This window comes from Lathamus discolor, chromosome 3 (assembly GCF_037157495.1).
Source record: "Lathamus discolor isolate bLatDis1 chromosome 3, bLatDis1.hap1, whole genome shotgun sequence".
In the NCBI taxonomy this organism is placed as follows: Eukaryota; Metazoa; Chordata; class Aves; order Psittaciformes; family Psittacidae; genus Lathamus; species Lathamus discolor.
The window spans coordinates 40,506,533-40,521,530 of NC_088886.1; the positions used below are offsets into that span (position 1 = coordinate 40,506,533).

Genomic DNA, 14,998 nt, shown 5'->3' on the forward strand with positions numbered 1-14,998 from the left:
TGTCCTGTGTTTGTATTTCACATATTCCACAAGGCTCATGAGTGCAAGATGAAGCTTTTCTTCTTAAGCTGCTTGATGGTTTCTTGCTGTTGCCAAGTTGGGGCAGTGAAGAGGGAATACTACATTGGCATTATTGAGACAGAGTGGAACTATGCACCTGGCAATACCAATATCATATCTGGACAGCCTTTTGCAGAAGAAGAGTAAGTAGAACAGTTTACACTGGTTGGTTGATTTTACAGCGTTGTCTGCTTTAAAAGCAGACACTAAGGACTGACTGAAAGCCTGGTGAAGGCAGAGAAGTGAATCCTGTTGGTGTCAGGGAATCATAATGGAATTTTGACTTTTCCTGGCTTCCTTGAGAATTGCATTCCAATGCTCTGCTAATTAAAAGCATTGGAATATATGTAGTGTTTTTGTGAATTTGTTGCAATGAAATGTTTACTAAGTAGAGACAAGAAAAAGACCCTGAATGTCTAATGATATTTAATTTTGAATGGCTAAAGTCCCAGTGCTGAAGAGAAGACTTTGCTGTTATGTTCTTAAGTGCAGAAGTTTGACAAATTTAAAACTTTCCTACTGGGCACAGGTTTCCCTTTCAGATATTCATTGTTGACAGTGGTTGTTTTCACTGGTGCAGCAGCACAGCTGGGTCCTTTTACCCACAGTGGAGGAGCTGGGTTGCTTGTTATAAGGCAAGGAGGGTCCTGCACAGAGTGAGAGCAGTAAGCAAGATGAGGGTAAGTGTGGTGAGGAGAAGGGGAGCACCTGAAGATACAAATGATCAATAAAGAAAAACTCAGATATAAAAAGCATCAGAGAAATAGCTGAGAGAGAAACAAAGCTCCTTTTTTTTCAGTGCCTTTAAAGTGAAATAGGACAATATTAAAATAAAAACAATGAAGAGAGAACTCAGAAATTAGGAAAATCTCCAAAATTTAGTTCTCATTTAGTTTGTAGATGAGGGATTAGGAGATTTCCTGTGATTTGTTTTCTCTAGTGAGAGCCAACAATCTCTCAGCCATAATCTGCCACTTCATCAGGCGTGGGACAAAGCAGTCAACTTCTCTGGTTTTTTTACTCATAAACTGAGTGACATTTAAGACACTGCCAGTGGTGCAGCAGGCTGAGAAATGGTGGGACACAGCATTGTGTCTGAAAATTGCAGAGCTGTCTTGAAACACAGCAAGCTACCGCTGTTTACTGCCCTTTCACTGCATTTCTCTGCTATGTGACAACCTGCAGCATGCTAAATTAATTGCAGTTTTTCAGTAGTTGCATGCCTGCAATGAAGCTGGTCCCTTTTATCCTACTTTTAATTTTCAGCTTTTCTGATTCTTCTTTTTCACCTGAACCCTTCAACTATGAAGATCTGCTTGTGTGGAGATTGATATTTATAGAGGCAGGGAAGAGCAGGAGAATGGGAAAGGTGGTATACCTGCTAGGAGGAATTCTCTACAATCAAATGGTAGCTGTTTAAACAGTCCAAGAAGAGCCGTAATATATTTGATTTAATTTGTGGCTGAAAAGATACAGGCTCTCAGACTTTCAGTAACAGAGCTTCTGCAACAAAGTTTATGTTCTCCAAGTTTTAAGGAACTTTGGATTGGCATTTTAATTACACTTCAGATCTGTGCTTGTCAAGGTATAAGCAATTCATAGAACTATAGAATCACAGAATGGTTTGGGTTAGAAGGGAACTTAAAGACCATCCAGTTCCAACACACTGTCCTGGGCAGGGACACCTTCCACTAGACCAGGTTGCTCAAAGCCCCATCCAACCTGGCCTTGAAAACTGCCAGGGATGGGGCAGCCACAACTGCTCTGGGCAACCTATGCCAGTGCCTCAGCACCCTCAGAGGGGAGAATTTTTTCCTAATATCTAATCCAAATCTCCCCTCTTTCACTCTAAAGCCACTCCCCCTTGTCCTGTCATTACATGCCTTTGTAAAAAGTCCCTCTCCAGCTTTCATGCGTGCCCACTTTAGGTATTCTAAGGTTTCCCCTTCTCCCCAGGCTCAAACAATGGTCAGCTTTGTAGGAAATATTTTGCATTTTTTGGCAGTATTAACTTGCTTCAGAATGCAGCCTGCTGGGAGTATAAAACCTACTTGGCTTGGTTTCATCATGTAAGATGAGAAATCAGGAGGCTGCTGAACTTCAGGCAGTATTGCTCTATTTCCTGGGATTGCCTTCTCCTGGAGTAGGTTTACTTTCACAGCTAGTCCTCATAGCATGGGCAGGGAACTGTGCAGGAGGATTTGTTGTTAAAGAGGCTCTAGAATTTGGGCTAACCGCGTCAACCAAAAATAGAGCTAGTGGTTTCAACAGCCAGTGCTGGCAGTTTCTCTTTCCATTGTAGTTAGCAAACACAAGCACTTTTCCCACAAAAATAACTCTTCTCAGAGAGCAAAATATTTAATGAAAGGTACCTGTCCCCTCAGCACAGGCAAAGGTTGGCTCCAAAGCCATTCCCAGTTGATAGTTTTCAGAAACATGTGGTAACCCCTCACCTTTGGCTGCTGGTGCTTGGGCAGTATATCCATGATAGGTACTCACTTCACTTCCTACCACATGTAGGAAATACCATCTACATCAGTCTCATCTTAGCCATGGGTTAAGCTGTTTCCTTGCTAATCGAGTTTGGTTTTTTTATATAAATGTATAAATTGTATCAAATACCCTTATCTTCAGTCTACAAAACAGGTATAAAATGTTCAGGTTAGTGCTTAGTATATAATCTCTATATGGGTGCCTGACTCTTCACAGTAAGAAGCATATTTGCTCCTAAACACATATAGTTGTGCACAGTGCTACTGAGGCCTGGTCTTATATTTGAGACTATACGAATTAATACCATTCAAATATACAATGAGTAGCTGACACTAGAAATGCATTTGTATATTTTCTTTACAGGCAGGCTGGAGTCTTTCTCAAAAGAGGACCACATAGGATAGGAAGCACTTACAAAAAGGCTGTCTATGCTCAGTACACCAGTCATTTATATGATGTGGCAGTCGACAAACCTTCCTGGCTGGGGTTTTTAGGCCCTGTCATTAAGGGAGAAGTTGGAGATTCTATTATTATACATTTGAAAAACTTTGCTTCCAGAAACTATACACTGCATCCACATGGTGTAACCTACACAAAGGAAAATGAAGGTAAGCTTGAGTCCATTCTAGTCCAGGATTTATACAAAGTTAATCATTCCTCTGGATGTGATACCCTCTCATCAAAAAGAAGACTGGTCAAATAAATAAAGATTTAAACCAGGACACAATAAATATAAAATAAGAGCTAAGAAATTTGATAATTTATCAAAAGTGAAATACGAAGCCAAAAGTGGAATTCATAAAGGTGGCAATTTTAGATCAATATTCCACCTGAAGTAAGACTGTAATTATATATGAGATCCAGAATTGAGGATTTCTAAAGGAAAAATTGATGCTTTCACGAAGATCTGAAGAGTGATAACTTACAGTTCCAAATCCATAGCACAAAATTTGTATATATTGTGTGTAAGATACATAAAAATTTCTTAAAGTGGAGACACAGCTACTGCTTTAGTAATAAATTAATGAGATAAAAGTCTGACACACTTCAAGATGTTTTGTAGGGGTACTGTCTGGATTAGTGTCAATTTGCCCTTGCAATAGCCTATTGTGCCACACTCAGGTGGTGGGGGATTTTCTGTAAAAGAAGGCACCAGAATATGGCTGTTGAAAGTTTTTTTGTGGGCCTTAAAAAGAGTGTGTAAATTGTTGAGAATATGATGTTGTCTCAAAAGCAGTCTTTAAAGTATTTTCATAAGAAGAATTTATGAAGTACTAGACGTACAACTAATATGTGGCTTGATACAGATACACCCTGTGGGAGCAGAACAGTGTGTTTTACAGCAGTACACACACCTTAAACAGTGTTTAATTTTTTTTTCTGTTGCTCTCATTCCAGGAACACAATACTGCATATGTCCCTAAGGAATATTTTAGAACGGTCTCTAAGATTAATATTTAACAAATGCTTTACAAATATTTGAATTGTTATCTGTTTAGCAGAAGTACATAGTGCCCTCCTAAAAAACAAAAGACTAAATTGAACATGCTATTAATCAAAGCACTCCCTTGGGATTCAAAGGAAAATGACAAGACTCAAGAAGAGAAGAAAGAGATCTACTCACCTGATTTTAAACATTTTTAAAGGTTTTGGTTTTACCTGTATTTCTACGTTCAGTTTATTTTACTGCAAAATGTAGTCAATGCTAAAGTGTGGCAAGTGCTGTCTTGACAGCATATTGTTAATGTGTTCTGTTGACGGTGGCTGTGTGGCATTCTTCAGGTGCCTTTTATCCTGACAACACCAAAGATTTGCAAAAGAGAGATGATGCTGTGGAGCCTGGAAGCCAATACACGTATACATGGGACGTGACAGAAGATCAAGGTCCAGCTAAGGGAGATGCAGACTGCATAACCAGGGTTTACCACTCCCACATAGATGCTCCAAGGGATGTTGCCTCAGGGCTTGTTGGGCCTTTAATAATTTGCAGGAAAGGTAAACCATAAATGAGTAAGTAAATACATATGCCAGGTGGTTGTTAATGGTTATTGATAAATATCAGAGAAATAATTTACTGGAAGAGAAGATTACAGTTAATTCTGATATAGCAGCTTTTGGTCTTCTCAGTTAGCTGCCTTTCCATAGTATAGGAAATAATTTGATTTTGTGTGTGACAGCAGATATAATTTGCAGAATACTTTGTCCACTAATCCATGAGAGTGAGATCTGTTCATGCTAATAATGCAAAAGGATGTGAAAATACTGATATGAGTAAGATTTATTATAATCTTAGCACATGCCGTATTTATTCTTAGTAAAGTTATTTTATACTACCAAAACTAGCTTTTGTTTTCTGAGTGTGTCCGTAAGCTTCTGTGTACACTCACACTCTAGAAAAGTAACTCTGAGTGTACAAAATAAGCAGTAAACAGTGACCAGCCCTAATGATATTACACCTTTAACTCACAAAAAGATAATGTCAGTTGACAAAGACTTTGAATATACGGTTTTCTCTTTCAGATACAATGAATAAGGGCACTGATAAACACTTTGATGATGAATTTATCCTTATGTTTTCTGTGATGGATGAAAATCTGAGTTGGTATCTAGAGGATAATATCAAGACATACTGTTCTGAGCCTTCCAAAGTTGACAAAGATGATGAGGACTTCCAGGAAAGCAACAAAATGCACTGTGAGAGAACATTATATAAATATTACTTGTCACTGATATGGTGAAGTAATAATTTTATGTGTTGTCTCTTTTAAAGATGAGCTGTAAATAGGTTGGGTTTTGTTTTGGGTTTTTTTTGTTGGTTTTTTTTTAAGCAGGGCTTTTTCTTGAAGGATTAAGAAAGATCCTTTAAAAAAAAAAAAGTCATGGCAAGTATTGTGCAATTAAACTTTTGGAGTTATGATGTAAAATTCACAGGGGCCAAGAACCTCCTTGCCAGTGTGTCTCATGCAGTCTAAATGGAGTTGTGTTACTCTGTTCTGTTTCTTAGTATTCTCTGAACTCTGTACTGTAATATCACAGTTTAGAAAAACAGTTTAGTGTGTGTGTCAAAAAAAATATTACCTTTGCCTCTGACATGGATTCCAGAATCCTAGCAGGAACTATTAGTCGTGCAGATAGTTGTGCATATGAAGTGGGTTCACTTTCAAAGGTGCGGAGTTTTGTTTCGAGCTTCTTTCTATTTTGAGTAATAAAGCAATGGTTGTATGACACCTACTTTCAAAGTAAAAATCCTAAGGTCTGTGAAAGTAACTGTAATAAATAACATTTCTTTTAGCAATCAACGGGTACATGTATGGATACCTCCCAAACCTCACAATGTGTGCAGAAGATAAGGTAGAATGGCATCTTTTTGGCATGGGTAATGAAGCTGATATCCATTCAGCCTACTTCCATGGACAGACCTTAATAGAAAGGCATCATCGAGTTGACACTATCAACCTCTTCCCAGCCACATTTATTGATGCTGTCATGATACCAAGGAGTCCTGGGGAATGGATGCTCAGCTGTCAAGTGAATGACCATATTGAAGGTACAGAATAAGTTCATATGAGATTTTATTTTATTTTTGTAGGTTGAGCTAAGAGTTTTCTGAGTCACTTCACAGTATTTCTGACAACACCTGGTTGTAAACCAGACGATATTCTCTTCAAGGTAACAACTCTCATAGTAATTGAAATACCTAGAAGTGTATTAGATGGGCTTGAGCATGTAGCCACAGAAATCAAGGAAATTGTTTCCTGTAATGAAAACTGTTATCAGTTGGCAGGAATTGGCACAGCTGCAGTTTTGCAAGCCTCAACTTTAGACAAACAATAGCATGATGTTTGCCTCTTACTGAAGGTAATCACAATTTTCTGTTTGCCAACAAAAAAGTTGGGGCTCATTCCATGTTTGGGCAAGGAGCACAGGGACAGGCAGCCTAACTTGCCTGCTGACAAAGACATATTCTGGATAGTGCATTGGCTAATAAGCAGACATCATCGAATTTCTCTTCCCTGTATCTTCCTCTGTTTCATAGGATCACAGAATGGTTTGGATTGGAAGTGACCTTAAAGCTCCTCTAGTTCCAACCCCCCTGTCTTGGAGGGTTTCCAGTGTTTTTTGATAACCATATGAAATACATAGAAGCTAATTTCACACTCTTACATGATCTATATCCCCCTTTTCCGTGATGTATATCCCTGTGAGTTAGAGAAGCTATTTGTCACAAAAGTGGAAGGACATAAAACTCAAAATCGTTCTCCAAGGTTTAAAAATTCTGATGTAAAAAGGAGTACGTTTAACCTACAGATTCAACTACACAGAGGTTGTAAGTTTTGAAATAGCTATCATGTCAAGCAGCATCCTCATGGTTGAAGCATCCTGTACAAGACATAAATCCTGCAGATTGGCCTAATCCTGAGCTGTTAAAGAGCTCTTTTTAGATTATTTATATGTCCATCAAGCAAATTTGCTAACATGTCTCCCTCCTAGGGTGCAGAGACATAGGAGTTTCACAAGTAAGCTGTTGATTAGATTTAGATGGAAGATTGTCAGTGTGGTAGCACCTGGCCCTGCCTGAAGTGCTGACAGTACTGTTTCCACTCCACCCTGATCTTCTCTGTAATTACCACATCAGTTGCAGCTTTACAAGCAGGATGCACTTTACCACACCGGTCTGCTTACTGTAAATAGTATAGTCATGTTTCTAAATCCTAGCTCATCTGGCATGTGTTCTTTTATATAATTCATTTTCCTTTTCATTTGTTATTTGCATATCCATCAATGGTATTGGAAATTCTCCAGGGAAGAGGGACCTATTGGAAGCAGGGAAAGAGAAAACAAAGTGCAGCTCTTTCTCCCTAGTTTTCTCTACCTTCTCATTGTTTTCCCAGGTGGTATGCAAGCCCTTTTCAATGTAAAAGACTGCAGGAAATCCACAACAGATCACAATGAGAGTACAAAGATAAGACAGTACTTCATTGCTGCTGAAGAGATCATCTGGAATTATGGCCCATCTGCAATAAACCATTTTACTGGACAAGAATTAATTACTGACAGGTAAATGCTTCTAATTAAAGTAGTTTTACTTTCCAAGCGATATTGATATAAACATGTTAAATAAGGTAAACCATATGGTAGAATTAACTTTTAAGGAGAATTTCTCATTGTTCTCATCTTTGCTTAAATACTAATGCTAGGTAAAATATCAGACCAAATTATGTCTATTGTTTTCCTTGTCATCTTACTATAAATTTTGCTGTAATGTTACTAATTTCACTGGGATGAGGATGAATTGTAATATCATACATAGGCAGTGACCTCTGATGATTCGAGATGGTTGATTATTCTGAGTTAGAGAACAAAGCTAGGAATTCATCATCGTATCCTTAGCTGATAAAAATTACGCTAATGGCATCTCAGCTAGTAAACAACTTGCACAAGACAGCTTTGCCCTTTGCTCTGTGTTTACATATTTAAGACCCGGATCAATTCACTGAATAGATTGATTCTTCAGATTTTTCATCTGTGAGTTAAAGAATACTCACCCACTTCACAAGGAACATGGCACAGTTCATTGCTTGAGTAAAACATCACTTGTGAAACATTGAAAGGTCCTTTTATGAAGACTGAAAGTATAGATTAAAAAGTGTAAACTAAATCTTCTCACTTTCTATTTAGATGTTACATATTCTTGGTGCTCATATCTACTGTTGTTGAATTATTTGTAACTTTTAATAAAAAGAAGAGTAAACTTCAGGTTATGACATGTTGACTAGAAATCATTGTTGATGAGTCTCAAAGCATGCTGGCTTTATAAGAGCAACACAGCACTGTGTCTTTTTCTTAAAAAGAAGTTAGTAAAGGACAATAGAGTCTTGCACATCCTTATGTAGGACTGCATATAAGTGTGCAGCCAGCCCACTGAAAGGAGAACCAAAAGACAAACTGGGCATGTCATTATGCCTCAGATAATAGGGTTGAGGTCCTGACTGTCTTTGTAAAGCTGAGCATTATGACTTGAACTATTTGCAACTACTGAAATTTCTTTCACACAGTGAATCTCATGTATTTTTTGAACAAAGTGAGACAAGAATTGGTGGCTCTTATAAAAAAGCCATTTACAAAGAATACACAGATGGTTCTTTCACTGAACATAAAAAAAGACTTGCAGAGGAAGCACATCTTGGACTCTTAGGTAAGATATCTAAAATTATTTTGTGTCAAAGGTTTATGAGAGTAAACTACGACTTCCACTGGCAAGCCAACGGTGTCCCTCCACCTCTGAAGGAGGGGTCCTCGTCTCTCCCTGCCTCCTGCAGATGCCGGTGCCTGTGGCTTCCTCCAAGAGACACCCCAGGGTATAAGAAAGCTCTTGAAGGCAATGCTGTGGTGATCCCCACCTTGCCTGTGGGAATATGCCATGGTCTCCAAAGGTCTAGGCAGGTCTGGCCCTATTTATAACTTGTCTGCTTCTGGCATGGCTCTGGACTGAGTCTGAGGTTGGTACTAGTGTTTGTAGATTCCTTTCCAAAGGGAGGAACTGTCCTGCATGTCACTGAGCCCCCATCAGGAATTGGGAATGGAACATTTCAGCTGCTGCTGGGCTGCTACGTGATTCAGGCCATGTGCCAGGGACCTAGTCTGTGGCCACATAGGCCCTGGGGCAGTTCCCCATTCGATGGGAAAAGCAGCCAGCCATTGATTGCTTTAAGCTCAGGATGACCTATACATCACTTGATAGAAGCATCTTGTAATTGGACCATATGCTCTTTTCTAGGACCTGTTATCAAGGCTGAAGTGGGTGAGAGCATCAGGGTGACCTTCCGAAACAATGCCAGCCACCCGTTTAGCATCCAGCCCCATGGTGTGAGTTACCGCAAGAGCGACGAGGGGGCATGGTACGGTGCTGCCTCCAGAGGTGCGCCTACACATGGGAATCCTTCAAGCACCAGGGAAAAAGCTGTTGTACATGTTAATATATTAATGGTGATAAAATAAACAAAGTTCATTTGGCAGAATTCCTAATGTTGAATTCTATAATAGGTACTGAATCTCCAGCTTCTCATGTAAGTCCTGGTGCTACGTTTACATACGAGTGGAATGTGCCGGAAGATGTGGGCCCCACAGATCAAGATCCAGACTGTTTAACCTGGCTTTATTACTCAGCTGTGGATGCAGTCAGAGACACCAGTTCTGGCCTTGTGGGTCCTCTCCTGGTGTGCAGGAAAGGAGCTCTGCTTCCTTCTGGGAAACAGGTCAGTCAAAGAAGAAAACTGGAAGCATTTGCATCATTGTACCTGAGTCTCGGTTCTCCTCCTGAATTGTGCCCTCAGGGCTTGTCACATTTTAACAACCACACAGCGCCACCTCCTCTCTGCATCAGTCTCACCTGTATATTCAGGGGAATAAATAACAGGAAGGAAGTGGCTTTTGTTGTGTTTGGTGGTGGGGTTTTGGGTTTTGGTTTGGGTTGGGTTTTTTTGTTTGGTTTGGTTTGTTTTTTTTAACCAAGCAAAATCAGCCTGGCTGCAGATGGACACTGTTGTAAAACCACCATTGCAGTAAGCAACCACTGGTGTTCAAGTCAGCTAGGATGAGAATGACTAGAAAAGACCAAAACACACGTTTGTTTCTGGAGGTGGTTCCTGCTGATAGAAAGAGCATTCGCAGCAGGTATCTGGTCACCAAATGAAACCATTTGAGAGCTTTGTGATTATCAGAATGAAGTATCGATGTATGCATCTATCGTACTTTGTGAATTATACATTATTATGTGCACAGATTTTTCCCCTGACATTTTCTGTTCACTCATTTCTATTTTCCTTTGTGCTATTTCTTCTCAACAGAAAAATGTGAACATGGAGTTTTTTCTACTTGCCACTGTATTTGATGAGAATCTGAGCTGGTACTTGGATGACAATATTTTGATGTTTACACTGAATCCTAGTAAAATTGACAAAGATGATGAAGACTTCCAAGAGTCTAACAAAATGCACTGTAAGAAAATTATTAGTTAGACAAATATTCATTTCTATAGTAAGGTTTTTACATTTGTGATCTCATGTTGGAGCCTGGGAAACTGTATAGTGGCAGAGACATTTCATTCCTTTCCATTGGGCAGATTCTTTTCTGACAAGCTGCTTTCCAGCTCTATTTAGCTGAAACAATGCTACAATAGCAACTGTAATCTGACCTTCATAATCTTACCTACTGGCAGCACTCCTCATAATGCAGCCCAAGATACCATTAGCCTTCTTTTGCAGCAGGGGTACATAGCGGGCTTATTTTGTGTCCATGGGGGAGTCTGGATTCCTTTACCAGCACTGTGGCTCCCTTAGAATGAAAATCTTTACTTCTTTAATAGGACAGAGTTGAGTTTCACACTGATCACATTTCAATACTGTAGAAAAGTCTTTCAAGTTTCCTGTATAGGAATATTTTTATCTTCAGTACCTACTCCTAATCTTTAAGCATATTTACTTGTGCTAGTTCTTAAATGTTGTGCTCGGGGACATTCCTACTATTTACAGAGCCTTGAGCATTCATTGGTACCTGTGAGGCCCAGGCTTTGAAAGCTTTGCACAAGAGTAGCTAAAACCCACTTCAGATTGTCTCTATTGTGTGGCTGGAGGGTCTTGCAGGGTATAAAACAGGATGCTTAATGTATCCTGAATACTTAACAGCTATAAAACAGTGGAAGTTCCAGCCAGTCAAGTCAGCTACCTGTGCTTTAAATGCTGAAAAGGAGAACAGTTAGTGATTGTTTTTAAACACTGGGTTTGAAAACTTTGCTTGAATTGATTCTCTAATTTTGCTGATGTGATGAAATTTATTATTGACAGTATGGGGCATCACATTACATCTGAAGTGTTTATTATTTAATTTGTATTGCAGAATTAAGTCATGTGTTAATCAAGGTGGGTTTTGCTTCCTCAAATCTTCTGCAGCCATTAATGGTTATATGTACGGAAATCAACCTGGTCTTGAGATGTGTAAAGGAAGTGTGGTTTCCTGGCATTTGATGGGCTTGGGGTCAGAAGTTGATGTCCACGGGATATACTTTTCAGAAAACACATTTGTAACTAAAGGAACAAGAAGGGATACTGCAAATCTGTTTCCACATACATTTCTTACAGCTATTATGAAGCCTGATTCTGAAGGTAAATGTCTTGTTTAAAAATTCTGTTAATAGTTTAGACTGTTTGCCTGTGAAGATTTTACGCTTAGAGGCAAGTTTTAAATAGCTGATATTTTGAACCTTTGGATACTAAAACTGTGTACAGCTCTGTTTAAGGGCATTAAATTTGTGTTCATAGGGCATAAGTTCCTAATGCTAAAGCCTTGATTTTTCTGCTTCTGTGTATGCCGAATCTTATTGCTACAAGTTGCCAGACTACACAAAGAATCGGGGTCTTATATAAGCAATAGCCTGTCTCCCTGTCTCTAAACACTAAATCAATGTAGTTAATACAATTTCAAGATTAATCTACTAGTCGTAGATTTTTGTCCTCAAGTCTTTATTTCTTGTATGACCTCTAGGAGTTTTTGAAGTGTCATGCCTGACAACAGATCACTACACAGGGGGCATGAAACAGAAGTACAGTGTGAAACAGTGCCATTGGTGGAATGTGGATGTATCTATGTATTTGCATGAAAAGACTTATTATATTGCTGCAGTGGAAGTTGAATGGGACTATTCTCCTAACAGGACATGGGAATTTGAGCGGCATCAGTACCATGAGGAAAGGTACTTTGAAATATATGCAAGGGAAAAGATACAAAAAAGCAAAGGAAAAACTCACTTCTCTGAACCTTTTCCTCCTTGAGGCATTTCTAGACACTCTTTGCATATGTATTTTTAGGGATCGCTTGAATTTGTGAGCCTTCCACAGTAATGTTGCCATGTAACTGTGAGCCAGACAGTGTAACGTTTGTGAAATGGTCCAGCATAGATCTTCTGTGGGGCAGCTGCAGATTTTCGTGGATCCTGGATAGTGCATGCACATTTACTGCTTACTGATGTTGGTACAGTCCTTGATGTGGAATGATTAAAATGTTCAAGTTGTAGATAATGATGACTACTTTGTCCTGATATTTGATTTCTTATAGTATGTAATATGTCTTTGTCTCATGTTTTTCTGTACTCTTGAGTAAGGTTCTTTTGTACTCCTCTCAGTTTCATCAGTTTACGCAAGATAAATTCATGACTTAATCCATTCACTATGAAGCTTGTCACCTTGATATTTGAATCTCAGTGAGAGAACTGATTGGGTCATACAATTCATGCCAATGAGCAGAAGAGACTAAACAATTAACAGCTTAATTTCTATGTGTTCCACCTGTATTTGAGGTTAAAGTATTAGATTGTAACGCTTATATTTTTTATTTATTTAATTGTATTTTGTTTTTCAGTTTGATAGCACATTTCCTTGCCCTGCACACCCCAGTTGACTCTCTCATAGTTCTAAGTACAAGCAATACGGACTCTGCTGTTACTGCTTTTTTTCCCCACCGTCTCCAGCCTCCATGATCTCAGCAGAGAATCAGTCCCTCATGTTTCATTTCAGCAAAGCACTTAAGCTTTAGAAATTTTAAGTTCCATTTCAGATCTTCAGAAGTCACTGAAGGCTCTATTTTTTGTTATGCAAATTGCTGGGTGATGTCTTGCAATTTGAAATATTTGCCAGGCCAGGTACTTTGCATTCTCTCAAATACTGTATGGACTTGGTCTATTTATAGTGGATTTTAAACCTTCCATGTTAAGAGAAACCTCCCAGTTTAACAAGAATGCTTTCTTGTTGAAGATACCAGTCGTCTATGAGATTACTGTTTCACTGAGCTAGATTTTTGTTTGATGGTTAATTGTCATGCCTGCAAAAAGATGTTTTAAAATACATGAAGAAATGTACAACTTTTTTTTTTTGTTTGTTTTCTTTTTTTCCCCAGCCCTGGCAATCCATTTTTAAATAAAGGAGACAAATTCATTGGGTCAAAATACAGAAAGGTAGTGTATCGCGAGTACACTGATCAGACATTCAGTACTCCCAAAACCAGAACAGAGGAGCAGCAGCACCTGGAAATTCAAGGTATAGTCATCATGAAGTTCAGTTTTGACCTGGGAAAAAATGCAGTGAAACAAAACAAGGTAACTATTTGAACAATACTGAGTATAGTGCACACAAAGTGCTTAAACCTACAAGGAATTGCTACTTTTATTATGGTGCTTTGGGACTTGAGTCTCTACTTCAGCTACTCAGGTTGGCTCATCCTAGTGTATGTCATTTTCCGTGTATAGCTTTTAGTTGAATTACAAGCTAATGTTGTGTATTTGAATGCAACCGTTGTCTTGCTGTCTGCTCTGATCTTTTGTCAAACCAAGTTAATCTTTCTTTCCAATTCAACAGGGCCACTGCTTATGTCAAATATTGGAGATAAAATTATAATAGTTTTTAAGAACTTGGCATCAAGACCTTATTCTATACATGCCCATGGAGTGAAAACAGACAGTTCTGTTGTTGCTGTAACTAACCCAGGTATCAAAGCATTCTTGTCTATTTCTAACAGAATATCAAGCCTTCTAGTAAGGTTTAGCAAGCTCTCATGTTAGGATAGCAGGGAAGACATCATTTTTGTTTGTTTCTTTGTTTTTACCTCAGGTTCTAGTTGTAGAAAAAAATATTTCTACAATTAAAATGGCCCTGCTAACTATTGCTACGTATCCTAGCCCTTGGCAGATCAGTAATTTGTTGACGCAGTGTGGCTGCACCTTTCCTAAAAGGAAACAGATTTTGCAACATAGAGCATAGCTTTATGCTAGCTGTTATTTCAGAGGTTCCTCTGTGATCTTTACAAAAGATACAATTGTTTTTATTAAGTACAGTGAACTGGACAGTGCAGCCGCCAAAAAAAAAATAGTGTTGGCAAAAAGAGTCAGGGATTTGCAGAAGGGAAATAACAGTAATCTGGCCAGTGCAATAATTGGGAAGAGGAAGTTCAAGACAAATATCAGCTATAGAGATAACATCTGTTTCGGGGTGACCTCTTATAGGTCAGCACACAGAAAACTTCTAAAATTAATTTCTATTTATTTCATTTAGGTGAAACAAAAAGGTATGTCTGGAAAATCCCAGAGAGATCTAGTCCCGAGAGAGGAGATGCACATTGCATTGCATGGGCATACCATTCAACGGTGGACATAATTAAGGTAGATTACGAATAAAATCTAAAGGTTTTTGCTGATTACTTCAATACAAATATACTTACAGCAAAAGGAAGTGAAGTCTGAAACTCTTTCTGCTTTCCCTGTCAAGTTGTTCCCCCCGTTACCATACCTCTGAATTTAAATATCTCTTTGAATAATGCAAGAAAGTCAGGGCAGAATTTCAGTCACAGCCCTTCATGTTCTTGTTTCCTGGCTCTGCTGTTGGTATAGATCACCCCACTC

At 38.8% G+C, this 14,998-nt stretch overlaps 1 protein-coding gene across 1 annotated transcript in view; it reads left to right on the forward strand.

Annotated features, from left to right (window-relative positions):
* CP (ceruloplasmin) overlaps positions 1-14,998 on the forward strand; it is an 18,473-nt gene continuing 3,475 nt past the window's right edge. The window contains exons 1-15 of the mRNA XM_065674803.1: positions 1-203; positions 2,917-3,161; positions 4,336-4,548; positions 5,074-5,247; positions 5,846-6,100; positions 7,446-7,611; positions 8,610-8,749; positions 9,332-9,472; positions 9,598-9,809; positions 10,401-10,551; positions 11,502-11,714; positions 12,094-12,301; positions 13,501-13,640; positions 13,959-14,087; positions 14,652-14,758. Coding sequence (XP_065530875.1) covers positions 49-203; positions 2,917-3,161; positions 4,336-4,548; positions 5,074-5,247; positions 5,846-6,100; positions 7,446-7,611; positions 8,610-8,749; positions 9,332-9,472; positions 9,598-9,809; positions 10,401-10,551; positions 11,502-11,714; positions 12,094-12,301; positions 13,501-13,640; positions 13,959-14,087; positions 14,652-14,758 — 2,649 coding nt within the window. The 5' untranslated portion in view covers positions 1-48. The remainder of the gene's footprint in view (positions 204-2,916; positions 3,162-4,335; positions 4,549-5,073; positions 5,248-5,845; positions 6,101-7,445; positions 7,612-8,609; positions 8,750-9,331; positions 9,473-9,597; positions 9,810-10,400; positions 10,552-11,501; positions 11,715-12,093; positions 12,302-13,500; positions 13,641-13,958; positions 14,088-14,651; positions 14,759-14,998) is intronic.